General features: G+C 49.3%; 1 protein-coding gene across 1 annotated transcript; it reads left to right on the forward strand.

Annotated features, from left to right (window-relative positions):
* The first annotated feature begins 310 nt into the window (after positions 1-310).
* On the forward strand, positions 311-20,900 carry SNORC (secondary ossification center associated regulator of chondrocyte maturation). Its single transcript, XM_065410267.1, has 3 exons — positions 311-383; positions 17,019-17,201; positions 20,791-20,900. Exons 1-3 carry the CDS (start codon positions 311-313, stop codon positions 20,898-20,900), a joined length of 366 nt encoding a protein of 121 aa, XP_065266339.1.
* The last annotated feature ends 5,777 nt before the right edge of the window (positions 20,901-26,677 follow it).

A 26,677-nucleotide genomic window follows, 5' to 3' on the forward strand; every position in this document is an offset into this window, starting at 1 on the left:
CCAACAACCACTAGAGTGCACTCACCAAATTGGGAGGGGTAACTGATTTCCAACGGTCCAGCTGTGCATGCACTGGGGGAGGAATTTTTAGGCACAAAGTTTAGAGGGTGGAGCTGTTCCTGACTTCAGGAGGGAGGTCTGCCGTGCGTCTCTGCAGAGTGTTTGCACTCTGTGTGTGTCTGCGTTCCCATAGGAAGGGATTTGTGATCTGACTGGACAAAGTTTCATTATACTAGTGAAGTTTCCAAGCCTTTTCTACTTTGAAGAGTTTTTAAGAATTCCTTCTGACATTCTCTTCCTGGAGGAAGAAATGCCCCATCACAGCGTTCTTCGCCTGGTCCTGCTGATGCTCTCTGGAGTTGTGGTCCCTGCTGTTCTAACAGGTAAGCATCTTTGTTTGGATTTACAGTTCCAAAGCACTGGGAATCTGTTGCTTATTAACCACTTTCTCTCCCTTTCCCCACATCTCTTCACTCTTTCCAAAAGATTTTCACAAGTAACTGGAGAGAAAGTACCCCCTCCTCATAGTTCAGTAAGTCATCTTTGGAATTCAAGTAGCTAGTACAGGGGAAGGGTTTGATCTGCAGCTTGAGACAGTGAATTCTGTCTATTGTATCTCTTTAAAAACGACTATAGGCCAAGTCTCAAAATAAGAATTACTGAGGGTTTGGATTGCAATGAGCAGTTACCTCTGCAGCTGAGAGAAAGAGTTGTATGCTCTGAATCCTAGCAGAATTAAGTTAAAATCATGTTTCAGTTCCTTTCATTGGGTTACTACTTTCACACAGTTTGGACAATGACAATAGATGAACCAGTTTCTGGTTATTCATTTTCTGTCTCCCATGCACAAGTACAATGTTGCAATGTTTGGGATGCAAATAGAGGAATTTTTAAAAGGACAAGCTAAATAGGCGGGTTTAAGTTACTTGAGTTTTTCCTTCAAAACTGCGTATAGTCTTAAGAACTGGGGTGGGAATGCACTAAACTGTGACTGAGGTTCAGTAAAGCTTGGTGAGGCCCAAAAACAAAGCAAAGAGGGTGCAGGGGGAGGAGAATAATCAGCAAGACTTGTGCCTGCTCTCTAAGGCCCCATCTTGAATGGGATTGTTGCAAGCAATTTTTCAATGGCCATCTCACATGGTTTCACTGGCCAGTGCATACTAAGGGCATAGCCCTGTTCCACCAATTTAAGAATTGTTCTAAAGATTGTCTAGTCTTGAATGATTTTTATGACCAAAGAAACAATGTTATGCCCACAGTCCCCTCCACATGGGCTGGCCTCAGTGTATTGCGACCATGTTACGGAACTGCTTCTCCTAATAGACTTCCCTCTCTAAGTGTAGATGGGACTGTGTTGGAACATCAAAGTGGATGGTTTGGAGCAAGGTAGGAGGCAACTGTCTGATTAAACACACTGCTAAGCATTTATCTTGTATTCCAAACATTGGAGGCCTTGGAGCTACACTGGCTTGTGATGTACACTGCAAATTCATTCCTGCACAATTCATTTTGGCACCTTGCATAGAAGGATTGTTCTGACCATCTGCCTGGCAAATTGCTGTACAGTAGATCTAACCTTTCGTGTTTGGGGGATTTCACACAAGAACTTTAATCCTGTAGAATATCAAACCACAATGTCTATAGAGGCGAGTGAAGAGTAAATGTATCTGATATTTATTTCATGAAAAGATCTTGGCTGCTAGGAACTCTTTTTAAATAACTAAGAAATACAACATCTAAATTGTGACTGCAATCTGTGTGTTCTCATAAGATGATTTATATATGTAGCTCACTAAATATTTGCATCCTAAATTCCAGTTGGTAACTAAATTACAACAGGGGCTGATCTCTTCCCCCAAAGAATAGTTAAGCTTGTTAGAATCTACCCCACCAAGCAAGTGCATGTTATTTTTCAGTGGTGCCTTAAACTGCGTCCTTACTGAGCTAGAACCTCACATGAACACAAGAAAGCAATGTAGGTAAGTCCATACAATATATACAGGAACTCGGACCTACCATGCAAAAACTCCCATGGGATAGCCAGTAGGTCTGGGATAAGGAGCATGTTGTACTAACCCAACCACAATAGGGCTTTCACTTACGTTGTACCTGACCATCACCTACTATTCTGTTACTTTCATCTTCATAGTATACTTTGTATGAAATACCTCATGTGCCTCCTCCTAGCTGACTAGAGAATGGACGGTTCATCGAATGGTGCCTGTACTGCCACAGAGTGCGTTGTGTTGGTAGAATGTATCTTCTTGTAGCAGTGTGTCCTTACTTTCTCTCAAATGCATTTTCTCTTGCAGCTTTGAGCCCCCTGGTGGGTTAGTTCTTTTGGTATCTAAAACTGGAGCATCAGGGAATCAGTTTGCATTAAAGATACGAAAAGTGTAAAAGATTTATGCTGCAGCATTAAATGTGAAGGGTTCTCTCTCCCTAAATCAAGTCTTTTAATGCATGGTGGAACTTTTTCTGTATTTTGTTCTATCATAAAAGGGAAGTTTCCCGCCTAACCCTGACAGAGGTGAAGGGGTACAGACAGTCCTCTGGTCTGCATATGCATGCACACGGCCCCTGCCTTTTTGTAAACGAGTTTATTTAACATTCAGCCTAACCACCGCACTCTGTGCTGCTCCACACTTGAGCTCCAAGCATCACAGACTGCCCTTTGTGCTTCCTATGAAGGGCTCTTTTCATCTCTATGCTGGCCACACGCCCACTGTGGCTACCTGGGGCCGGACAGCCCATTGCTGGCCTCAGAGTTCACCCAGCCCCTGCCCTTCTGTGTTGAGGCATCTCACTTCCCATAGCAAAGCCCTCCAAAGTGTGCAAAATGAAGCCAGCCTCGGACCAGGGTGCAGATGTTGTAAATCCTGCTGGCCCAAATGTCCTGGATGACTTGTACTCTGGCGCTATATATAACAGGAGAAGCACCAGAGGACTGACTGACTATCTCTCTATCTATAGATATAGATAGATAGATATAAAAAATATCATTTTGTTAAAGCATGTCCTTGAAAACCCTTATGGAGCATAAACCTCCATTAATTGCAAATTAGGAGATTAGCAAGACCGAGTAAAGAATCAGATTGTTTCTGAGGGTTTCCAACACCTGCATAGAGCTCATTGCACACATGAAGGGTCAAAGGATTGGCGTTCTGGGATCAGACCACTTGCTCATCTAGTCTGACTTGACTTCCTGTAGTGGTCAATATTTCATGCTAAACAAGAAGGCAACCTCCAACCCTAAGTCCTAGCCAACTGTTCTTCAGGTGCTTGCTCATGTCGATTCCAAGTACACCTCTACCCCCATATAATGCGGTCTGATATAACGCGAATTCGGATATAATGTGGTAAAGCAGCGCTCCGGGGGGGCGGGGCTGCTTTACCTCGTTATATCCGAATTCGTGTTACCGCAAGCGGTTCCTCTGTGCCTGCCCGTTACTTGCTGCTGCCCTCCCCGGGGGCCCCCCCGCCCCAGCTCACCTCTCCGCCTCCTCCCACGAGCGTGCCGCAGCTCCGCTTCTCCTCCCTCCCAGGCTTGTTTGGTGCGGCAAGCCTGGGAGGGGGAGAGAAGTGGAGCTGCGGCGCGCTTGTGGGAGGAGGTGGAGGAGGTGAGCTGGGGCAGGGGGGCCGCAGCAAGTAAGGGGGGGCACAGAGGAATCGCTCCCCACCCCAGCTCGCCGCCGCCGCCGCCTCCCCCCAGGAGCACGCCACTCAGCTCCGCTTCTCCTCCCTCCCAGGCTTACCGAACCAAACAGCTGATTGGTGCGGCAAGCCTGGGAGGGAAGGGGAGAAGTGGAGCTGCGGCGCACTCGTGGGAGGAGGCGGAACGGAGGTGAGCTGGGGCGGGGGGCCCCGGGGAGGGCCGCAGCAAGTAACGGGGGCGCAGAGGAACCGCTTCCCGCTCCAGCTCATCTCTGCCTCCTCCTCTGAGCGTGCCACCGCCGCTCTGCTTCTCCCTCCCTCCCCCCTTCCAGGTTTGCCGGGCCAAACAGCTGATTGGCGCGGCAAGCCTGGAAAGGAGGGAGGGAGAAGCAGAGTGGCGGCAGCGCGCTCAAGAAAGGAGGTGGAGATAGAGCGGAGGTGAGCTGGGGCGGGGAGCGGTTCCTCTCCCTACCCTGATATAACGCGGCCTCACCTATAACACAGATTTTTTTGGCTCCCGAGGACCGCATTATATCGGGGTAGAGGTATAGGTGTGCGCCTGCTGCGTGCAGTCAGAAGGTTTTTCTCCTAGTGGTTCCTGTCAGGTCGGCTGTGGAGCCCCCGGAGTTGTGCCTTCATGGCAGTGTATAGAGGTTCCTGCCGACCCGCCGCCTCTTCAGTTCCTTCTTACCACCAGTGATGATCGTTGGAGCTGTGTCTCTCACTTACCTCTGCAAGCGTTGCCCCTAGTGATCGGACTTTTGATTATCCTGTAAATAGTTCATTAGTTAGTGTTAGTCTTAATAAGTTAGTTAGTTAGTTAGATAGAAATGTGGGGCTTTTCCCCCAACCCAATTCCCGCCCCTCTTGGAGTTCGGGGCATGCCTCAATCCCAAGGGTTTAAGCTGTGCAGGACCTGGCACAAGCCCATGCCAATGGGTGACCCTGCCAGCCAAGATGGACCTCCAGCACAGCAAGGGGTGGTGCAGTCTAGAGGCAAGCCCACAACGATGAGGCACCGCTCACCTCCACGGCACAGTTCTCCAGCACCGTCCCACTTTGCACCACCGTGGTCTCTGTGCTCAAGGTCCCGATCATTGGACTCAGAGGCGGAGTCCTACTATTCCAGGCACAGTTGGCACGGATCAGAGTGGCGCTGCTACAGGCAGGAGGTGGGGATTTTGTTGTAGCAGGCACAGTAGCAAGGGCCAGGTCAATGGCCTTTCTGGACAGACCCAGTGAGCATCCCACCAGGCCCAGAGCACTTACTCCAGGGGCTCCCAGTCCATAATTTCAGAAGGACACGTCTCTTTAGCACCCTGGGACTGTCTCCCGCCTCGAGGCACTAAGATGGCTTCGGTCCAAGGCACAGAGCCCTGTCCGGGTCCCACCGGCACCGAGGCCGCTGTCGGTGCCGAACAGCACAGCACCGAGCAGTATGCGTCCAGAAAGCTGGAGGGACAGGAGGGCCCGTTATCACCTAGGGCTTTGTCATCGCCATCCTCTGGGCAGCCCCCCATTGATAATAGAGCGCACCAGGAACTGTTGCGCAGGGTGGCCCATAACATGGGGCCACAGGCTGAGGAGGTGGTCGAGTCTAAGGACCCCATGGTGGACATAACCCCTGAGGGGCCATCCAGGGTGGCATCGCCACTCATTAAAACGTTTCAAGCCACTACGAAAATCTTGTGGCAGACTCCTGCCTCCATTCCCCCCTACAGCGAAGGGGATGGAGAGGAACTATTTCATCCCTTCTAAGGGGTACAAATTGTTATTTACTCATACGCAGCTGGGTTCGCTGGTCGTAGTGGCGGCAAATGAAAGAGAGCAGGGCCCAACTCCAAAACCCAAGGACTCGAAGAAGCTGGATCTCTTCAGCAGGAAAGTGTACTCCACCGGGGGCAGAGGGGGTGTCCCGCTTCGGATTGTTAACCAGCAAGCAATCCTCAGTAGATACAATTTCAAATCATGGGACTCCATGATGAAATTTAAGGAGTTGGTCCCGTCAGACTCCAGAGTGGAGTTTGCAGCCATAGTAGAGGAGGGTAAGGCAGTGGCACGGACCTCCTTTGCAGGCCTCACTGGATGCAGCAGACTTGGCCGTGCGAACCATGTCCTCTGCTGTAGCCACGAGGAGGAGCTCATGGCTCTAGGTGTCGGGCCTTCAACCAGAGGTCCAACAAACAATTCAGGACTTGTCCTTTAACAGCATGGGACTGTTCTCGGAGCAGACAGACTCCAAGTTCCATGGCCTAAAGGTTTCTTGGGCAGCGTTGAAATCGTTGGGCCTGCATACCCTTGCCACCCAGCGGAAACACTTTAAGCCCCAACCCCCTCCACGCTTCTACCCTCCCCAGCCTAGGCAGGACTTCTCCAGGAAGCCGGATAGGAATGGCAGGTGTAAGCCTCCCCATCCACTACCCAGTCAAGGCCAGGGCTTGGCGAGGCTGTCATCAGCCTCTAAGCAAGCCTTTTGAAGGCGCGCCTGGGGATGATGTACTAGTCCTCTCGCTGGATCCTTCACCCTGTTTGCTGAATCATCTGTCCCACTTCTACCATGCTTGGTCCCAGATAACCTCAGATTGCTGGTTCCTTCGCCCTGTAGAAGTGGGATATTCTCTCCAATTCTGCTCCTCCCCTCCTCCCACCCCCCTTTCCTGTCACTCTTCAGGGACCCTTCTCATGAGCAACTCTTCATGCAGGAGGTTCAAACACTCCTTGCTGCAGGAGCAGTGGAGGAGGTTCCTCAGGAGCTAAAAGACAAGGGATTCTACTTCCAATATTTCCTAATCCCCCAAAGCCAAAGGGGGGGGGGTGTCTGACCCATCCGCGACCTGCGAGGCTTCAACAGATTCATGAAGTTGAGGTTCTGCACGGTCTCTTTGACTGCCATCATCCCATCTCTGGATCCGGGAGACTGGTATGCCGCCTTCGAACTCCAAGGACACATATTTCCACATATCAATAGTTCCGGCCCACAGATGCTTTCTCAGCTTCGTAGTGAACCACAACCATTATTATCAGTTTACAGTCCTCCACTTTGGCCTGTCAGCAGCCCCTCAAGATTTTACCAAGTGCATGGCAGTCGTAGCCCCCTTCCTGAGAAGAAGGCAAGTGCAGGTCTTCCTGTACCCGACCACTGTCTGATCAGGGGCTGCTCCAGAGCACAAGTGGAGCAACACATCAACTTGATGAGATCCACCTTCGACAGGCTGGGTCTCCTGAATGTACACAAATCAACTCTATCCCCTGCTCGAAGAATAGAGTTCACTGGGGCAGTGTTGGACTCGGGTCAGGCCAGAGCCTTCCTGCCAGAGTCTCGTTTTTGGACAATGCAAGACATCATACAAAGCTTCAAGCAATACCCCACCACCACAGCAAGGAATTGCTTGAAGCTCCTCGGACATATAGTAGCTTGTACGTATGTGGTACATCACACGAGGCTGAGGCTCAGACCTCTCCAGGCCTGGCTGGCGTCAACTTACCAGCCGGGGCATGACAGCTTGGAAAGGGTGGTTACACTCCCACTGCCAGTTCTCAGGTCTCTCCAATGGTGGCTCAAACCACTGGTGGTATGTGTGAGGCTCCCCTTCACCAAACCGCAGACCTCGCTGGCCCTGGTCACAGATGTGTCAGCATTTGGGGTGGGGATCTCATCTGGGAGAATTCAGGACCTATGAAGCTCTCGCTTCACACCAACGTCAAAGAGCTGAGAGAGGTCCACCTGGCAAGCCAGACCTTCTGGGCCCACTTGCAAGGGAAAGGTGCAGCGGTGATGACAGACAACAGGACCGCAATGTTTTATATAAACAAGTAGGGTGGAGCTCACTCCTCTCCCCTAAGTCAAGCTGCATAGCCCACTCAACTCACCTGGAAGCATCCTATTTCCCGGGTTCTCAGAACGAGCTGGCAGACTATCTCAGCAGATCCTTCCATAACCACAAGTGGTTCATTCACCCGGACAAGGTGAACAGCATTTTCCAAAAGTGGGGGAGTTCCCCAGATTGACCTGTTCCCCACAAAAAGCAACAGGAAATGAATTTATCCTGACAACACGCTAGTGTTGTAGGGAAGCACGTTATCACCCTCCTTCAGATGGGAGGACGCGGCACAGAGACTAAGTTGCAATGCATGTGGGAGAGAGTCTGTTGGTCTCTGTGGTGGCTGACCCCCAGCAATGGACAGAAGTCAAACAGCCATGCTGTTAGCTCTGTCAGCCACTTTTGATACTGCGGATCTTGAGGTTTATTAGACATGTCTGCAGGGGCCCTAGTGCCTCTGTTAGGGAAAGATCCTATATTTGGTTATCCTCAAGGGCTGTGATTTGGGGGATCCATCTCCTCACCCCATCCAATCGCTGTGTGAGAGGCATGGCTGTAGTGTCACACATGCTGACCATACTCAACCCTATCTTTCAAACTGAACTTGGACACTGATACTTCCTAACCTTCATAGTGCCTGGCAGAGCGAAGACTCTAAATGGAGCATAGCTTCCTTAAGCTCAGACCTGGTAAAATGCAGATGTGGCGAGGGTAGGTAAGGGTTGAATGCTCTTGGGAGCATAAGCCATACTCACTGAAGAGGTGTGGTTACCCCAGTATCCTCGAGGTCAGATGCACTGAGAAGCACCTAGCTAAAGACCAAGTGTATTGATCCGTGAGAAGTATGCATATTTCTGTGTAACCTCACTTTAAATGCCAGGGCTTTTGGGAAATGAGGATAACGAGTCATTACGTACATGGCTGTATTTAGCTACCTTCATGATTCCGAACCCTCAGCTAATCCAGTTTCCTTCCTTTCACTATGCAGCCCAGGTGGTGGTTAGCAGATGATGTGCCTAGGGAGAGCACACAATACTGAGAGATCTTCCCAAGTGAAGGCTGACTTGGATCCCCACCAAATACAGTCATGGCCACTTGGCCATTCATAAGGGGGTGACATTTTTTTATTCAGGTAATAGTTATACCACTTTAAGCCTTAATACTTAGACTTTCCTACCAATACTGCCCAAGTATGTTGTATTACATTCACCTTCCTGGTGGAGGGTAAATTGCATTTATACCCAATCAGTCCTTCCACATGGTGGCTTGAGAAGTGGATTAGTATAGTGTGGGTTCTTGTCAGGTGATTTTATGGAAGAGCGTATGCATAATGCCAAATTCTCTTACAACCCCAATGAAATGCCCGGGGGCTTCAGGCACCAGGTGCCATTGGCTGGTTTCAGTGGGGTTACATGGAGTGTAACAGAGAAATGTCTCCCACAAAGTAACATTCACCCCTTCATAGAGGACTGTGCATCACTTAAACCCTATTTTGCTGGCCCCTCAGCAGACCGATGGATTTTACCCATAGAGAATAAACTGTCCTGAACTATTTGATGTAAGGTTGTGTTTCTAATGGGGATTTCTAATGACAATACAGACCACAAGACTGATGCTTGAGTAGTTAATACGTATTGCCAGAACCCAGAGAAGACTACAGGCTTACTAAGAGGTACAGTTTGGATGTATTTTATGCAATACTTGGATGCCTAAAAAGACATACCCTGCCCACTCTAAGCCTTTTTCATAAATGGTTTGCATCCCTTGCAGTTTTTAATGCATTTGTTTTACTTCACAGATATAAAGAATGTATTTGGGATTTGTACAATGCCTGGCACACAAGGTTGCCAATTTTGGTTGGATGTATTCCTGGAGATTTCATCACATGACGACAATCTTTAATTCAAGATTAATCTTTAATTCCTGGAGACTCCAGGCCAATCCTGGAGGGTTGGCAACCCAGTGGCACAATGGGGCCCTGATCCAGGATTGTACAGCAGTAGCATATACGAGCCCTACGTAACTAATAATAATCTCCCATGAATGTTGGTGGCATTCTTGTGCTAAAATAGTGAGCTGAGGACTTTACTTAAGGTATTTTTCTGCAGAGTAGCAACCAAAACTTTCTTTTTACACATTTAGATCCACATGTGACATCAGATCCTCTACTACTTAAGTTGTATCATTAGTTTGCGGCTTCACAATGTCAACTACACAGCTAGAAAAGCATGTAACTTAAAAGGCTCTGTCGAGTGTGTGCACTGCAGAGAGACTAATAGAAATCCTAATTTCTCCTTTGGTTCTTGGAATCTGGATACACTTTATTGTAAATATCAATTTCATTGACTTCAGACCCAACACAAAGTCAGCATGTTTGGGGGGTTATAAAAGAAGTGAACCTAAAATGCTGTTAAAATACTGCTAGCTAAGGGCCTCCTTGTCTTGGCTAAAGCCAGAACATCCAGCGTTAACTCAAACAGCAGGTAACAGTGTAAAAGTGGATAGAATCTGAGTAATGGTCACTTCTCATTTTTGTGTGGCGAATGAGTGTAGACACATGGGGCTGGATTGTTCAGCCTTATTTCAGAAGAGTGGGAACAGGATGCATCTGAAGACATGGCTGTTGGGAGGGAAAAAGTGAGGGCAAGTCATGGAAAGCAGACTGCTAGTTTAACACACGCGGTTAGTACTTTGCTCAGGAGGGATAAACTTGGCAGCGTTCTCTCTTGCTTCTGACTTAGGCTATGTCTGCACTACACAGCTTTTAGCGATAGGGCTGTGTTGCTACAGCCGTGTCGCTAAAAGGCGCACAGTGATGCCGCTGTTTGTCGGTTCTCCTGCCAACAAAATCATCCAACCCCTATGAGCAGCGTTAGTGTTGTTGGCAGGAGAACGCTCCTAACGACAAAGAGCTGTTCACATCGGCACTTGTTGTCCACAGAGCTTTTGTCTTTTGGAGGGATGTTTTTTTAACATCTCTGAAAGACACGTTTTGTCATTCAGTTGCCAGTGTAGACATAGCCTTAGTTTCCCTTCTTGTGTTGATTAGTGCAGGAGTGTCAGATAATTGCATAATCCTATGGTATCTTATCTCCAGAGTAGGCAGTTAAGGATGATATGTTAAGCAGTTCCAAGTGGGGGTAGGTCTGTCAGACTCTTGATGTGTCTCTGACATGGCTACTTAAGTTCCTGTGTGTGTAGGTTTTCGTATATGCTCTAAACTGACAAGTATTGTTAGTGTCGCTCCAAAACAAGCTGCAAAGAGGTTGCATTTTTCTTTAGTAATTAAAGCTCTAATAGAGTGAAGCCACAAGAGTTCAAGGCAGAAAAATCATGTGTAACACGCACTGTCCTGGTCTTGTAGGTGAACTGAAAGTGTGTTTAATCAGAGGGGGAAATTAACAAACTGTTAATCCAGAGTCTGTCAGATTATATCAAGGCTTAAAAATCACTAGAGGGTGTAAAAGCGCTTTAAAACCAGAGTCAGAATCCGTTCTTCCTTCACTTATCTAGCACTGAGTTTTGTGCAAGTCCTGCAGCGGTGAATATCCTTAGTGCAATGAATGCAGTTCCCAACAATGTTCCGTGTGTTAAAGATGCCATCAATGGCCACAGGAGAGACGAGACATGTAGCACTGGGTTCTGGTCTGACTATATAAAGAACCTTTCTATTACCAGTTAGAGCAGGGGTCGGCAACGTTCGGCAAGCGGCTCGCCAGGGTGAGCACCCTGGCGGGCTGGGCCACTTTTATTTACCTGCTGACGCGGCAGGTTCGGCCGATCGCGGCCCCCACTGGCCGCGGTTCACCGTCCCGGGCCAATGGGGGCGGCGAGAAGCGGCGCGGGCGAGCGATGTGCTGGCCGCGGCTTCCTGCGCCCCCATTGGCCCGGGACGGCGAACCGTGGCCAGTGGGGGCCGCGATCGGCCGAACCTGCCGCGTCAGCAGGTAAATAAAACTGGCCCGGCCCGCCAGGGTGCTCACCCAGGCGAGCCGCGTGCCGAACGTTGCCGACCCCTGTGTTAGAGTATCTTGCATCAGAAAAAAATAAACTCTCAAACAATCACTTTCAGAACATTCCCAATGACTGAGCTTGGTCCCGAGGAATGGTGTTTGCTCCAAGCAATGAGCCCATTATCTTTGCTAACATTTTAGTGCCTGATCAGACGGGAGGAGTACGCACTGCTATATTGGCTTGAGTTCTCATGTAATCAAATCATTCTCTCTCTTGGAGCCACTTGTCTTTGCCAGCCAGTACTGGCTCCAGTGTTGGTACTGGCGCTTGTTGTGTTGACACAGTGAGTGAGGTCATGACTTGGACAGTTCCCCCATGCAACCAAGCAGTTTAGAAATGGGACTCAAAAGTTTCATACACATGGGTCTGTTCTGAAACCAATAGGCTAGTAGTGCCAGTGGCTAATTAAATAGCCACAACTCTGTTTTGCACTTTTACCTGCTGACTTGACTAAACATTATCACTAAATTTCTCCTTCCTCTTGATTTGTGTCTTGGTAGCTGAAACCCCAGGCTCTATGACAGGGGTAGCCAAACTTACTGATCCTCCAAGCTGCATGCGACAATCTTCAGGCACCTCCTGTGGGGCTGAAGCTCCTAGACCCCCTCCCCACTGGGCAGAAGCCCCTAGCCCCACCACCCTGAGCTCCCCCTTCCCCCCCAGTCTGATGGGAGGAGAATAGGGAGGCGTGGGGGGCTCCACAAGCTGTACTTTAACTGTAAAAGAGCCACATGTGGCTTCTGAGCTGCAGCTTGGTCACCCCTGCTCTATAATAAGGCACGTGTGTAAGTGTAATCAGTTCATAGATAATGTGCCAGTAGATGGCGACCAAGACTATGTAGCATCGTTAATTGGTTTTGTACTGAGACTGTGGGCTAGTCTACACTTACCCGGTAATTCGACGGCTGCGGATCGAAGTTCCGAGTTCGATTTATCGCATCTGGTGTGGACGCGATAAATCGAACCAGGAAGTGATCCCCGTCGACTGCGGTACTCCAGCTCGGCGAGAGGAGTACCGCGAAGTCGACGGGGGAGCCTGCCTGCCGCGTGTGGACCGCGTCTGAACCGCGGTAAGTTCGAAGTAAGGTATGTCGAATTCAGCTACGTTATTCACGTAGCTGAATTTGCGTACCTTACTTCGACTTGGGGGGTAAGTGTAGACCAGGCCTGTGAATGCTTTGGATGTGTAGCTTTGACAGATAACACTGGGTTCCCCTCCTCCATACACTGCCTGTAATTTGCATAAAAGTGCAATCTACTTAAAGTTGGAAGGATTAGATTTTTTTTATCAGTAAATGTCAATAAACGTCAATTTCACTGTGTACGCACAAACCAATGGAAATGTGGTTCTAGACCAGTGATTTTCAACCTTTTTTATTTGCAGACCCTTGAACAATTTCAAATGAAGGTGCGGACCCCTTTGGAAATTTTAGCCATAGTCGGTGGACCCCCAGGGGTCCATGTGGAGCACAGGTTGAAAATCACTGTTCTAGACAGCCCAGCTCTGCTCCCAGCATGCCCAAGCCCCAGCCCAGGGAACTCACTGTTTCTGGCTGGCTTCTGTTTTGTGGAACCTTGAAACACACAGATGTCTGAGCAGGAGCCTAGAATGAATCTCTCAACTCAACCCAATGCAGAGTTTAGTTTATCACTGTTTATAGCATGCACCTAATTAGAGAGTCTCTGGGTGCATGTACCTTAACTTGCATATCACATGTCAGCCAACCCTCACCACTCTGCCACGTGGGCTGCAATGAGACCTGCCAGCGTTTAGTGAGCACGTGAGATGCTGTCATTCTTTCACTGAATCCCCACGGAGCAGTTGCCCTGGGTGTGGCCTAGATTTTCTCAGCCCAGGAAGCTGGGCTGTTCTGGATCCCTGCCCTCAACTTGCTCAGCCTAGATACCCAGAGAATCAGTTGAGATGTCCCTGGCCTTGGCTGCTCCGCTAGATTTTTCCATCCCAGTGCGACATTCCCAGTGGTTTCAGCAGGGACCTGTGGAATGTCTCCATTTCTCATTGGGGCCTCTGAGTTGTCCCACCTGAACAAAATGAGCATTGATAAAGACTTCTGGACCAGCCACATGTAAACAGGAAAGCCCTTCTCAGTCCCAGCCGACCCTGCTGGGAAAAGAAATAACAGGATGTGAATTGCAGCCTCAAACAGAATGCAGTTTCTTTCACTCTTCTCCCTGGGCAGCCCCAACAGGCGCCATCTGGGGAGGGTTCAAGTCTCTGAATGCTCCAGTCTGCCATGCTTCCAGGGGATGTGTCCCATCCAAATGGCTGCTGCTGGCAGGAGGCTTCTGACTCCCTTTGCAGAGCTAACTGTGTTCAGGCAGAGGACTTAGGTGTGCAAAGACCCTGTCAGCACTTAAACCTTGATTGCTTCTGGGAGGGGAAAATGGCCAGAAGCTGAACAGCCCTGGGCTAATGTGCTTTTGCTTTCATTTTCCGAGTTGCAGTGAGTTGTAAATGCATCCAAGCACAGAGCTGATCAGTCGCTCGGTACAAACAATTGTCCTGATCATTGCTGAGATATGTGGCGCTTGTTTCCCTGCTAGGAAAAATCACCATTAGGAAAACTTCGTTGTAGGCTTAGACTTGGTGTTTACATTTATACACAGCTTTGTGTTTGGTGGAGAGGACGCAGCAACAGCACTGGATCAGCGCAAGGGCCTGGAACAAACAGGGTTGTATTCTAGTCAGTGTCCCAGCAGGAGGCTGCTCTAGCCCCTCTCGCTAACCCATGTTGCTGCAAGGGTCCGTGTGAAATGGAAAATTATCTAGTGGAAACGATCATAGGAGCATGTTCTCCTTAACCCTGACAGGCAGCCCCTTCTCTGGCTTAGGCTTTGTTCACCCTGTGACATTGCACTCCATATGATGTTATGAAAATATGCTAATGTGTGAATATAATGTAACTGGAATATGCTTCATCCAAAAGGTCTCTTGTAAGGTATCATTACAAAGCTTATAATCTACGGACTGTGTTCATCCTATTTGTATGAATGTATCATTTTTGTATCTGAAGCTAGAAATATGAAGTATTACTCTGAGGTCCTATTGTAATTATGCAAAGTATGGGCCATTAATGGTGGCTTGGAATCTTTATGGCTCCCAATAACCAGGACAATTGGTTGTAAATGGCTCTGTTTACTTGTAAGTCTTCCTGTATACCCATGTGCTGGCAAGTGGGTAATGAAGTCTTACAGTGACATGTGATCAAGTCACCTAAATTGGAATCCATCTTTAACCTGGTGCTTTTCCATTTAGAAGGAGGGGTGGGAACCCAGAGAGAGACAAGGGATTCCCACCTTGTGCAAAAACTACATAAGGGGGTGGAACAGAACAAAGGGGACTGCAGTCATGAGAAATCCCCTAGCTACCACCTAAGCTGGAACAAGGACTGTACCAGGGGAAAGGATTGGGCCCAGACTAGAAGGAGACTAGTCTGTCAAAGAAGCTTATTGGAACATCTCTGAGAGTGAGATTTACCTGCGTTGTTTCCTATGGTATTAGGCTTAGACTTGCGTGTTTTATTTTATTTTGTTTGGTAATTTACTTTGTGTTCTGTCTGTTATTACTTGGAACCACTTAAATCTGACTTTTTGTATTTAATAAAATCACTTTTTACTTATTAATTAACCCAGAGTAAGTATTAATACCTGGGGGCGGGGGGACAGCTGTGCATATCCCTCTATCAGTGTTATAGAGGGCAAACAATTTATGCGTTTATACAGGGTAAGACGGATTTATTTGGGGTTTGTATCCCTTTGGGAGCTGGGTATCTGAGTGCTGGAGACAGGAGCACTTCTTAAGCAGTTAAGCCTGCAGCTCATGCGGGATGTGGTTCAGACTTGGATCTGTGTTTGCAGCAGGCAAGCGTGCCTGGCTCATTGGAAAATGGGCTCAGAGGTAGTCTAGGCACATCAGGTGGCAGTCCCAAAAGGGTTTCTGTGATCCAACCCGTCAGACACCCCCAGCATTAGTCACAGCAGGTTTCTTCCTGCTCACCCCCACTTACATCCTAGCGGATGTTTTTTCCCCCCAATGTACACCTTATGGCAGCCGCCTTTCTGCTCATTCACCAGCTCTGATTCCAGCACCTAGGGTGAAATCCTGGCCGCATTGAATCAGTGGGGTTTTGCCACTAATGACAATGGGGCCAGGATGTCCCCTCTAGTCTCTAGTGCTTTTCATAGACTCCTAGAAATGTCAGACTGGAAGGCACATCAAGAGGCCATCAAGTCCAGCCCCCTGCGCTGAGGCAGGATCAGTAAACTTAGACCAGCCCTGACGGGTGTTTGTCCAACCTGTTCTTCAAAACCTCCAATGACAGGGATTCCACAACCTCCTTTGGAAGTTTATTCCAGAGTTTAACTACCCTGAGAGTTAGAGAGTTTTCCTAATATATAACCTCAGTCTCTCTTGCTGCAGATTAAACCCATTGCTTCATGTCCTACCTTCAGTGGAAATGGAGAACAGTTAATCACCGTCCTCTTTGTATCAGCCTTTAACATATTGGAAGACTGTTATCAGATACCCACTCAGTCTTCTTTTCTCAAGACTAAACATGCCCAGTTTTTTTAACCTTTCCTTATAGGTCAGGTTTTCTAAACCTTTTACAATTTTTGTTGCTCTCCTCTGGATTCTTTCCAATTAATCCACATATTTCCCAAAGTGTGGTGCTCAGAACTGAACATAGTACTCCAGCTGAGGCCTCCCCACTGCTGAGTAGAAAACGATAGTTACCTCCCATGTGTCACATTGTTGACTCCTGTTCAATTTCTGATCCACTACAACCCCCAGATCCTTGTCAGCAGTACAACAATCTAGCCAATTATTCCCCATTTTTGTAGTTGTGCATTTGATTTTTTTCCCTTCCTAAATGTCATACTTCGCAATTGTCTTTATTGAATTTCAGCTTGTGGATTTCAGACCAATTTGTTATGCTTGTCTTGAATTCTAACCCTGTTCTCCAAAGTGCTAGCAACCCTTCCCCAGCATGATGGTCTGCACAATGCAGCCCTGAGAGGGGCAAAGAAAGTGCCCTCATTAAATGGGGCTTTTCTTGCACCTCTTGTGTATGTGGTTTAATTAGACAATTGGAAGGGGTATTTTTCTGTTCTGGGATCCTGGAGGCCCCGGGGCCAACTGCAGGCTAGGTTGCCATGTAGTATGACTCAGCTGAGGTCATTTACATATGACATCAGTGTCACTGCCTCAGCCATGCCATAGAGGAGGGAATCTTTAGCTGCAGAAAGGCCAGAGCTGAGAGCCATTTAGATGATGGTGGTGGGGATTAAGGCTCAGCGCCCCCCCCCCCCCAGCAAACACTGGCAATTGTGAGCGGCTCTAACATGTTGCCAAGCAGAGGGCAGTGGTGAGACAGGCTGGCCAGTACAGGCTGTAATTTGAGACTGGGCCCTGCAGGCAGGAATCCCAGCAAACAATTGCCAGTAGCCCAGTGCTGTAGAGGCATCGGTGGTTGATTGGGGAGTAATTGGGGTTTATGCTTGTTCCAGCAGAGTATCCCCAAGGACCTGCCCCCACGCTGTGGAACGAGCCGCCGGAGCTGCCGTCGGGAGGGGGCCCCTTTGATGCCGCCACCACCATGGGTCGCTTCTCGGACTCTACAGCCTTCCCCCCGTACACCTCGGAGTATGAGCCTGAGGACACCACCCACCTGCACCGTCTGGATGATAACGGTACGTAGGAATCTCCCAGGCAGCACCCTGCACCATCCTCGGTTAGAACTGTCCAGCCCACAGCCATCACCTGCACACCTGAGCCCTTCTGTTTGGAGCAAATGTTACCATGATTTAGGAGAAAATCCATAAGATATTGCTGAGAACTCCCTGTTATCTGTGATCTCCAGAGAAAGGGGAAGTGAATGCTGGCCGTATAAGCCATTCTGTTCTTTATCGCTTGTTTAGCACCATAGATATACATGGCACTCCTAGGGTTGCCAACTTTCTAATTGCACAAAACTGAACACCCTAGCCCCGCCTCACTCTCCCTAACCCTCATTCACTTCACTGGGCTGGGGCAAGGGGTTAGGGTGCAGAAGGGGGTGAAGGCTCTGGGGTGGGGTTGAAGATGAGGGGTTTGGGGTGCAGGAGGGGGGTCCAGGCTGGGCGGTGGGGCCGAGGGATTTGGAGTGCGGGAGGGGGCTGGGGGTTGGGGTGCAGGAAGGAGTACAGGCTCTGGGGTGGGACTGGGGCAGGGAGTTGGGGCTCATGGTTGGGGTGTGGGCTTACCTTGGGTGGCTCCCGGTCAGTGGCGCAGCGGGGCTAAAGCAGGCTCCTTACCTGCCCCAGAAGCAGTCAGCAGGTCCAGCTCCTAGGCACGGCACACTGCACTTGCCTGCAGGCACCACCCCCTCCCACCCCCGGTGCTTGGGACAGGGGCAGCTTGTGGAACCCCACCCCCACGCCTAGGAGCTGGACCTGCTGGCCGCTTCCGGGGCACAGCGCAGTGCCAGGACAGGTAGGGAGCCTGCCTTAGCTCTGCAGCACTGCCGGATGTTTAATGGCTCGTAGGCACTACCCAAAACAAAGATGGATTCACTGCCCCAAAATCTATTTAACCTACTAGGGTTAGCAGTGAGATGGCTTAGAGAAGGAAATCAACCAGACTCTGGAATCCTGCAGGGTCATTGTGTCCCATCACAGCACTTCCCATCCCCACAGGCTGCGCTCTCCAATAAACTAGCCCTCAGTTCCCCATGTTTGGAACCCGATCCAGGAGTTCCAAGCAGCTCAGATGTTTCAAACCCTTACAAAGCCCCCTGGGTTTATATTGTGTCTTGCTGAATCTTCTTTGGTCTTCTGTGTAACAAGAACGATGTCTGTGGTAATGGAAAATCCAAATGAGTCTGTCCTCATCATTAACTAATCGCGTGAAAACCGCATGCATTGCCTCCTATGCTCTTTCACCTTGAATGTTATTTCCTTGGGACTGCGCTCCTCTGATACAGCGCGAGATAGGAGCCTATTGGAATTTCTGTTTATTCCTATCCCTACTCCCTCTGCCTGCCCCTCCCCATGGTGTTCCTGCTTTTGGTGCAAGAGCTTTCTGCTGTGCAGCTCCTGCCCTCCGGAAAGCTGCGCTGTCTCGCTCCATGCTCTAGCTATGTTCAGATCATGTCTGTAAAGTTCTTTTCCCCACTGCCAGTGTCTCTTCGTTGTTCTCTTCTCCTCTCACTCTGTGGTCTGTTGTTTCCCTCTGTAAGTAATTCTGGGCTCGTTTGTCTGAGTGACCCTATCCACACCACAGCTGTAACATGGGGCCATGCAGAGACGGTTTCCCTGTTAGCCCATTCAGATGGCAGCAATGCTGTCACCTCAACACAATCACTGAATGCAACTTCCTTGTGTCACATGACAGCAACTCAGGGAACTGTAACTATCAAGCAGGTCTCTGATCAGATAACTGACCACCTGACGGCACAGATCTTTAGCACAGTGGCAAAGGGCACTGCTAGCCAATTGACCCTTCCTGTGATCATTCACCAGGACACGTGTCGTATTTTAAACCTCCCTCCACCTTCCAAGTTAACTCACTACAGACTTTAGAAGCCAGTTGGGAAAGTGGCACTTCAGTCCTGCCATGGTCTTTAAACTGGGAGAGATGGGCAGCTAAGCAGCTGTGTTGACCCCTGGGTATAGTTCAGTGGCTGGGCTGTGTCACATCATCACTCATCTGAAAGCTTGGTCAGGATAAACGCAGAGAACCACTCAACCAGAGACACCCCCCCCACCCTGCAATTACAATGAGTGTTCCCCTGTTGGAATGAAGCAAGCGCAGCTGACAGGCCAGCTGAGAAAGGGCTTCACTGTATAGACGGTTGGGACAAAGCTATGTCGATACATTGTGTGTCATGATGGGCCAAGGGAGGTAATGATGTAAAGAGACCACAAGGTCCTGGAGTTATTGGTGCCACCATGATCACTGCTCTCCTGGGCACCTCTGTGATTGTGGCCCTGATTGTTGTCACCCTGCGAAAATTCTGTCTCCTGAACTCTCCCAAAGGGCAGGACCATGCCGGAGACCCTGCCTGCGGCTCCAACCATCATGTGCGATCTGGCCCCAGGCAATTATCTCCTAGTGAACACGCACCCCTGTGGCTACACAGCCCCTTCCCCACCCAGGTTACTGCACTGCCTTCAAGTCTATAGCAAATGCTCAGATCCAGGCATCACTTTAAAATATGCTTCCCTCTTATCTTCCTCCCCCTCTCCACTTCCCTCCCTTGCTCATTTTCACCCCACCCCAAGGCTTCCAACACTTGATTGTCACTGGTCCAGAGCCGCTGGGATTGCTGGCGGTGGCTTTCAAGAGGTTTCCAAAGGGAAGCCAGCAGCAGCACCACTGCTCCTTGGAAGCCTGGCTGCCATCCGAGGGAGAAGGGCTGTTGTTGGGGATGGAAGCCAGCAGCTGTAGTGTCTGCAGGGTGCTTGTGTCACTCAGGGTGTTGCAGGGGGGAGGGAGGAATGGGGAAGGGGGTTTAGATGAATGTTAATGATTAGTGCAGGTGGTTTGGTTTTATCCCATTTTTCCTTGGAGTTTGCTGGGGTTTGGTAGAGGAACATTCATATTTGAAACTGGCTTTCTTCAATTAACCACTGTAAAATCCAACAGCCCTGGCCCCGTCCATACATGTGCCGGGGCCTGCGGTGCAAGCGCTGGCTGCTGAATGCGCAGTGTGGGGGCGTCTCTGCGGAACGATTGCACCAGTCATTTCCATAGTTGTACTCGGCACTGGGTATTTCCCAGGCATGCGGGATCGCGCCCAAGGGCAGTGGGGGCTGAGTATTGCAGGAGTGGAAGATTCAGCCCGCCTGGGTGGAGGGGAAGGGAGGAGCGTGTCCTCACTGAATACTATCTCCTGTGGCTGCCAGGAGATTAGTGGGGACAACACTGGACATTCCTGCCTCAGCCTTCCTGGTCCTGGAGCTGGGCAGTCTGCTGAGCTCTATGTGCCCAGGGATTTGTGGATATACTGTTTTCCACAAACCTTTAGCTTGGAGTGACCTCCATCTCCTCCATCGGGGGGAGGGATAGCTCAGTGGTTTGAGCATTGGCCTGCTAAACCCAGGGTTGTGAGTTCAATCCTTGAGGGGGCCACTTGGGGATCTGGGGCAAAATCAGTACTTGGTCCTGCTAGTGAAGGCAGGGGGCTGGACTCGATGACCTTTCAAGGTCCCTTCCAGTTCTAGGAGATGGGATATCTCCATTAATATATCTCTTTGTGCGGTTCTGAGCCTTTCTTTTCTCTCCCTGGGTTCTCTGCAGGGTCTCTGGGTCCTGGAGCCATCAGTGCCATCGTAATCGCTGCTCTCCTAGGCGCATCTGTGATTGTGGCCCTGATCGTCATCACCCTGCGAAAATTCTCTGCCTCCTGAACTGAATAAAAGCTTTTTCCTAATACAAGTGTCTTCTGCCTGTCTGTGTCTCTGGGCTCTGGCCTACTCCATCTGTGTCTGACTGCAAAGGACCCCATTGAGGATGCACCTCAGTGAGGAGTCTCAGGGCCTTTTAACAGACTTTAACGCCACCACTGCCCTCCATGTATGTTTACTCCCACCTCAGTGGTAAATTAGAGCCATGTGGGCTGTTGCTGCAGGAGCGTCTCTGGGTTGCTCGTGCTGCTCTGAGCCACAGAATTGTTCTGGTCCTTTGCTGGAAGCTGAGAGATTTGTGACTCTGTGACATTTACGCATAGCTGCTGCCCTTGCTTCCCGCAAACAGCCACCAGCAGCAAAGCATTCACAGCATGAGCTTTAATATCCCTCTGATCCTGGCAGGAGCAATCCAGGGCAGGGATGGGAGGGACTCAGGCAAGGAAACTGACTTCACCCTGCTGTTGTGGATTTTGCTTAATGGCTTTCTGATCCCCCAGCCCACCTGTTACACTCACCCCTACAAGCCACTCCCCTTCATTGCGGGGCACGAACTTTCAGATACTCTTCCTTATGCACACACTTTACTTGCTCCTGATCAATACAGTGGTCTGTGACGCAGACACAACCACTACTAGGATTAGAGAGATGTCCCATCGTCACCTCTCGACTTCTAACTATTCTGGAGATGCAGCTACAGGATTGTTGCATTCCCACTCCTGGTCCCCCCCCCCCCCCCCCCCCCCCGCAATATATGGTTGCAGCCCTGGGCTGTGATACCTTCATATGCTGAAGTGACTGACGGCTCTCTTGCTCTCATCGTATTTCCTCCTGTTTTCAATATTGTCCTCCAGCTCCATATGGACTCTTGCAATTTAGTGCCCCTGAGGGATGGTGCCTTGTTTGAGATTTTACTGGAGAACTCTGATGTATAGTGGTAAGCAGTCAAACGTGGCAGCAGCAGCAGCAGCTGCCTGTCAAAGATCTGAACAGGACCTTCAGTGTTTTCTGTTCTCAGTGTGAGACCATATCGAAAGGGCTCTCGCATCCAAAGGTGCAAGAGAGGGTGATGACAGCAGCGTGGGACTAGGCAGGCAATTGCCTGAGACAATGGATGTCTCTGTTAAAAGCTGAACTCTGAGACCGTCCCACCAGCAACCACTCTCACTGCCCATCACTTAAATAGGAACATTTATTCCCACCTAGTTACATTGCTCAGGGCTCTGGATAATTTTGCACCCTGTGTCACACAATTAGGTTGCTCTAACCTCCAGTGTAGGTGCGACTAGGTCGACAGAAGAATGGCCCTCAGAGGTCCATTAATGACCTTGATGGAAGGTTGTAGGAAGCATCTATGCTACAGCTGCGATGCCATAGCACTGTAGTATAGACATACCCTTAGTGAGGTGTTTTTGAATGGGCAGCGCCTGACCCTCAGGGTAATGATTGCTGGGGCAGACTGTAGTGCTGTATGAATGTCAGATAAGCAGCAGTTGCTGTTTACTGGGAAAGGTGTTGAGTTGCTAGCAGTAAGAACTGAAATCCTCACTCCACGAAAATGGCACGGGATGGTCAGTGCGAGCAGTCTCTTGCATGCACCAACACTGACCCGCAGATACTCTTGTTACCCCTGATCTACAGGTCTCTGTCGCATGTGAATGGTGTCACTTGTTATGTGGCCATCTGTCAGCTGAGCTAAGCATTCTAACTTCTTAAACCTAGGCCACCAAACAACTGTCAACTGGTATTAACTCTGTCCCTGGTGCCTGGATCCAGATCTGAACCAGCGCTTGAGCTGAAAGGCTCAGTATTGCTTTAGGTCTTTACTGCTTCCACTCACTAACATGTTCATGAGACTGGGACAGAGCTAGGAAGGGGAATGGAACTGACTCCATTCTGGCTATGCGCTGAGTCACATGAGCGTGATGGGGAGGAAAATGGTGGTGATGGTCACACTCTGGATGAGAAAATGAAAACGCAAACAGGGCCAGGCTTTGGAAGTTGCTGGCGCAGTCAGCTGTATTTTCACCACAAGAAAAACAACAACAAGAAGAGTTATTTTCAGTTCACTCAGGCAGCCTGATAATGACCTGGGATCTCAAACCTGCACTCGTGTTTCACAGACTGAGCCCATCGATAGCATTAGACCACCTGAAACTGACACATGTTGGACTGTGTATCTGGAATGGAGGAGGTTAAAAATGTACATAGAACAAACCCGATTCAGTGGCTGAATATAATGTACCAAGTGTGACAGTTACGGGTCCCAAAAACCACTATAAAGTGACTTAGGTGTTGGCGTAAGTCCAAGGGTTCTGAGATAGAGGGCAAAGGCCAATGAAAGACCGGAAAACCCTCTCCTCCAAAGTTGGCCATTGAATGATCTCAGCCAGGTAAAATTCATTGCCCCCTAGCCTAGGACAAGTAATTTTTTAATTGGTGATCGTAGTATCTTCATTTTCACTGTAAAAATCATTTTTTGTCCCAGGCAAGTGCCAGGGCTAGGAAATGTTCATGACAATTTGGGCAAGGCTAAATGATCTGTAATATGCTTGTATCTATTTGTCTTAAATAGTTTTCATAGCTAGAGCTTCCATGTTTTGGCTTTAAACTAATTACCTGTAAACAGCTGCTGCTATGAGTCTTGGACCCTGAGCTTAAAGTCTGGTTGTACTTAGAAAAGTGACTGTACAATTTATTTGTGGTCTTTGTATTTATAGCATCTCTGGATAAAATATGCTCAATTTACAAGTCAAATGGCAATTGTTTGTCTAACTGCCAGCCCCACAAACCCAAGCTGGAATCTGTCAGTCAAGCTGGGGCCCTTCTGGCTCACATATCGCCCGTAGTAACCACACTGAGGGGTAAGCTCTGCCCTCATTGGAATACAAGACCTGTGGCAGCCAAGGCTGGCCCAGATCAACTGGCTTGGGCTGCAGGGCTAAAAATTGCTGTGTAGACAATTAGGCTCGGGCTGGGTTCCGGGACCAGCCCCCCTCGAGGGGTCCCAGAACTGAGGCTCCAGCCAGAGCCGAAACTTGTACACATCAATATTACAGCCCCACAGCCCAAGCCTGAGTCAGCTGACCTGGACCAGCCACAGGGGTTGAATTGCTGTGTAGACATATCCATAGGCACTTGTCTAACTTAAGTAACTATGAATGTTCTCAGGTGTAAGAGAGCAGGATCTGAATTTGTCAGCTGTTTCTGATGTGCTCCTCACTGCGGTATCTAGGAGTTCAATACAGCATTAAGATTTCCATGCACCTGAACCTTAACAATTCTGTTCATATGCAAGCCACAACTGAATCCCACTCACTCTCCCATAGCTGTGTTAGCGCTGCAATACTAATGACTGCATTGTATGAAGAGCCTGTCTACAGCAGAGACAGTTACACTAAAGTACCTCGATGTAGTCACACTGGCATGAGCCTCTGATGCAGGCACGCAGCAGTGATGAAAAGTGGGGTTTATGCCGGTAGTTGACTGCATCAATTGTAGTGTGACACCAGTGCAAATGTCTAATGTAGATAGGGTCTAAAGCACACGGTGGTGACTCGTCTATCAGCGGAGTAAGAAGGTGCTGGCTTTACACTCCTCTTTTTGACCACAACCACACTGACCTGATACTGCCCAATCTGAATGTGGACAGTGGGGTGTTAAGCAAGACTAGCAGGGGAAGGCGCAGAGATCAGAAGCAGCACTGAGTGTCAAGAAATGCCTGGAAGACTCTGCTTTACTGCATCACAGAAAGATGCTGAATAATTTAAATTCCCTGATTTATGTTTATGCAAATAAATACTTTGGGTCAGTTGTCCTTTTCGTAGCTAACAAAGGGCCACTCAGAGAAGGGGCCGCTCTGGAACCGCTTAGAGCAGAGCAGGCCCAATAGCCATTTGTTGTTAGGATGCTTATTCAGGGTCAGTTTTCAACCACTGTCCGTTCTCAGTTCCCTGCCGAAGCTCTTGATCCCTTGCCCTGCGTTTCATGCAATGTTGAGCTGCATCATATAAGGAAATGATTCCCTTGTCCTTCTGGCTACTGAGGACTTTCCTATATACATGGAGGCATCAATACTGTACATACCGTTCATGCACACAGCTGGTTAGCTGGGTTTAGAGAGGACATGCAGGCCCTCACATAGCTTTAGTACAATGTCCCCTACCTCCCTGGCCAACTTCAGCTATTTTGCTTGAGTTCTCCTTGTTAAGGATGGGCCGACTGCTGCTGGGCTGCCTCTGCATGAGCCGGGTGGCTGAGTGCAGCCCCTCCCTTTGGAAACACACTCCACAGCCCACGGAGCTGTCTGGGAATGTGGTAGAGATTTGTGGAATGGTCAGTTTACATTACATTCCAAATAGGAACTGACAATGGATTGAGCAAAATCCTGCAAATTTACAAACGTGCTGGGAAATGGCCTACAGGTGAAGCCTCTGGCTCTGCTAGAATATCATCAGTGTGTAATGGTTTGTCAGCTGATGTGCAAACTCAGTGGCCTCATAGTTCCTTTTACCCTATCTGCTCTCTCTCTCTGAATGTGTGCAGTGCACTCTGGCAAAGAAACCCCATGTACTGGGGCTACTGTCTTGCCTGCGCTTTCATCTGTTAGTGCAGTCAGGGTGAAGGCCATCATGAGTTCCTCTCACAGCAGGGCTCTGCCTGCTTGTGGCAGCAGGTGGACGTTACCCTCCGCTGCTGTTCTGTGCACAGAGAACCCTGCATTTGGTACCCCCTGGGGGTTGAGCCATCGCCGTTCAGGCACTGGGTTAAGTGCAGGAATATAGCGAGTAAAGAGTTCGGGCTGCTGAAAAGCAGGGTGTGGTGCTGTTGGTTTAATTTGTTAGCGCATTTGCCTAGAACTGGGCTCAAAGACCAGTATGGGGGGGAGGAGTGGGCCCAGCAGCCCAACACCAGGACTGGGAATCAGGCATCAGAAGTCCTGAATTCTAGTCTCAGCTCTGGCACGGTCTCCCTTTGTGATTTCAGGTGAGACAACTTCTCTGCCTCAATTTCCCCACCTATAAAATGGGGACTTAAAGTAACCTAACTCACAGGGGTGCTGCCAAGCTTAGAGGTTCTGCTAAGTGCTTTGACCCAAAAAAGCACCATGTGTGCCACAAAAAGAAAGCCCCTAGTGCCATTGGTAATTGCCAGATGCCCACTGGAAGTGGTAAATGGCTTCAGCTGTAGTGTGTATTCACAGAACTATGTTGTGGGATGGCACGAACCCATTCCTACAATGGAATCTCTCAGCGAGGGGGTAGCTAGGAGCCTCAGAGAGTTTTCTATGGTACGTAAGGTAGAACTGTTCCCCAGCCCAGCTGATTCTATCCATTAATACTAGAAAAGCAACTGAAGCAACTCTTATATATGACCAGCTGGTATGTTACAGCTGTGGTGAACCTCCTGGGTGGCTCTGGTGTGGTCTTGTCCAGTAGCTCCTCACTGCACAGGGGAGCACTTGGCACTCTTTGGGGTTGGCAGCACAACTGGCAATCCATTACATTGAATAGTTCCTTGAGCTTTAGACAAGTGGCCTCTCCTCTTCCTTGGGTTGGTCTCCAGAGGAATACAAAATGTAGAGGGAAGAACTTAATAAACAGAGCAAAGTCTATTTGTGTAGGAGTGGGTGTGACCAGCATGTTAAGACCAGGCCCTGTGCCCTGGCCCATAGTACCAGCACCACCACTTCATTCTCTCAGCCTGCAGCATCTGCCCTCCATCTTTCTCCATAAGCCATTAGATATTCCTTGTGCTCCAGGGCTGGGGGAGACCAGGGG

Source organism: Emys orbicularis, chromosome 9, assembly GCF_028017835.1.
Source record: "Emys orbicularis isolate rEmyOrb1 chromosome 9, rEmyOrb1.hap1, whole genome shotgun sequence".
Classification (NCBI taxonomy): Eukaryota; Metazoa; Chordata; order Testudines; family Emydidae; genus Emys; species Emys orbicularis.

Coding starts and splice junctions, on each gene's coding strand:
- SNORC (XM_065410267.1), top strand. CDS start 311: ATGCCCCATCACAGCGTTCTTCGCCTGGTCCTGCTGATGCTCTCTGGA. Junction 384..17,018: donor GGTCCCTGCTGTTCTAACAG/GTAAGCATCTTT, acceptor TGCTTGTTCCAG/CAGAGTATCCCCAAGGACCT. Junction 17,202..20,790: donor GCACCGTCTGGATGATAACG/GTACGTAGGAAT, acceptor GGTTCTCTGCAG/GGTCTCTGGGTCCTGGAGCC.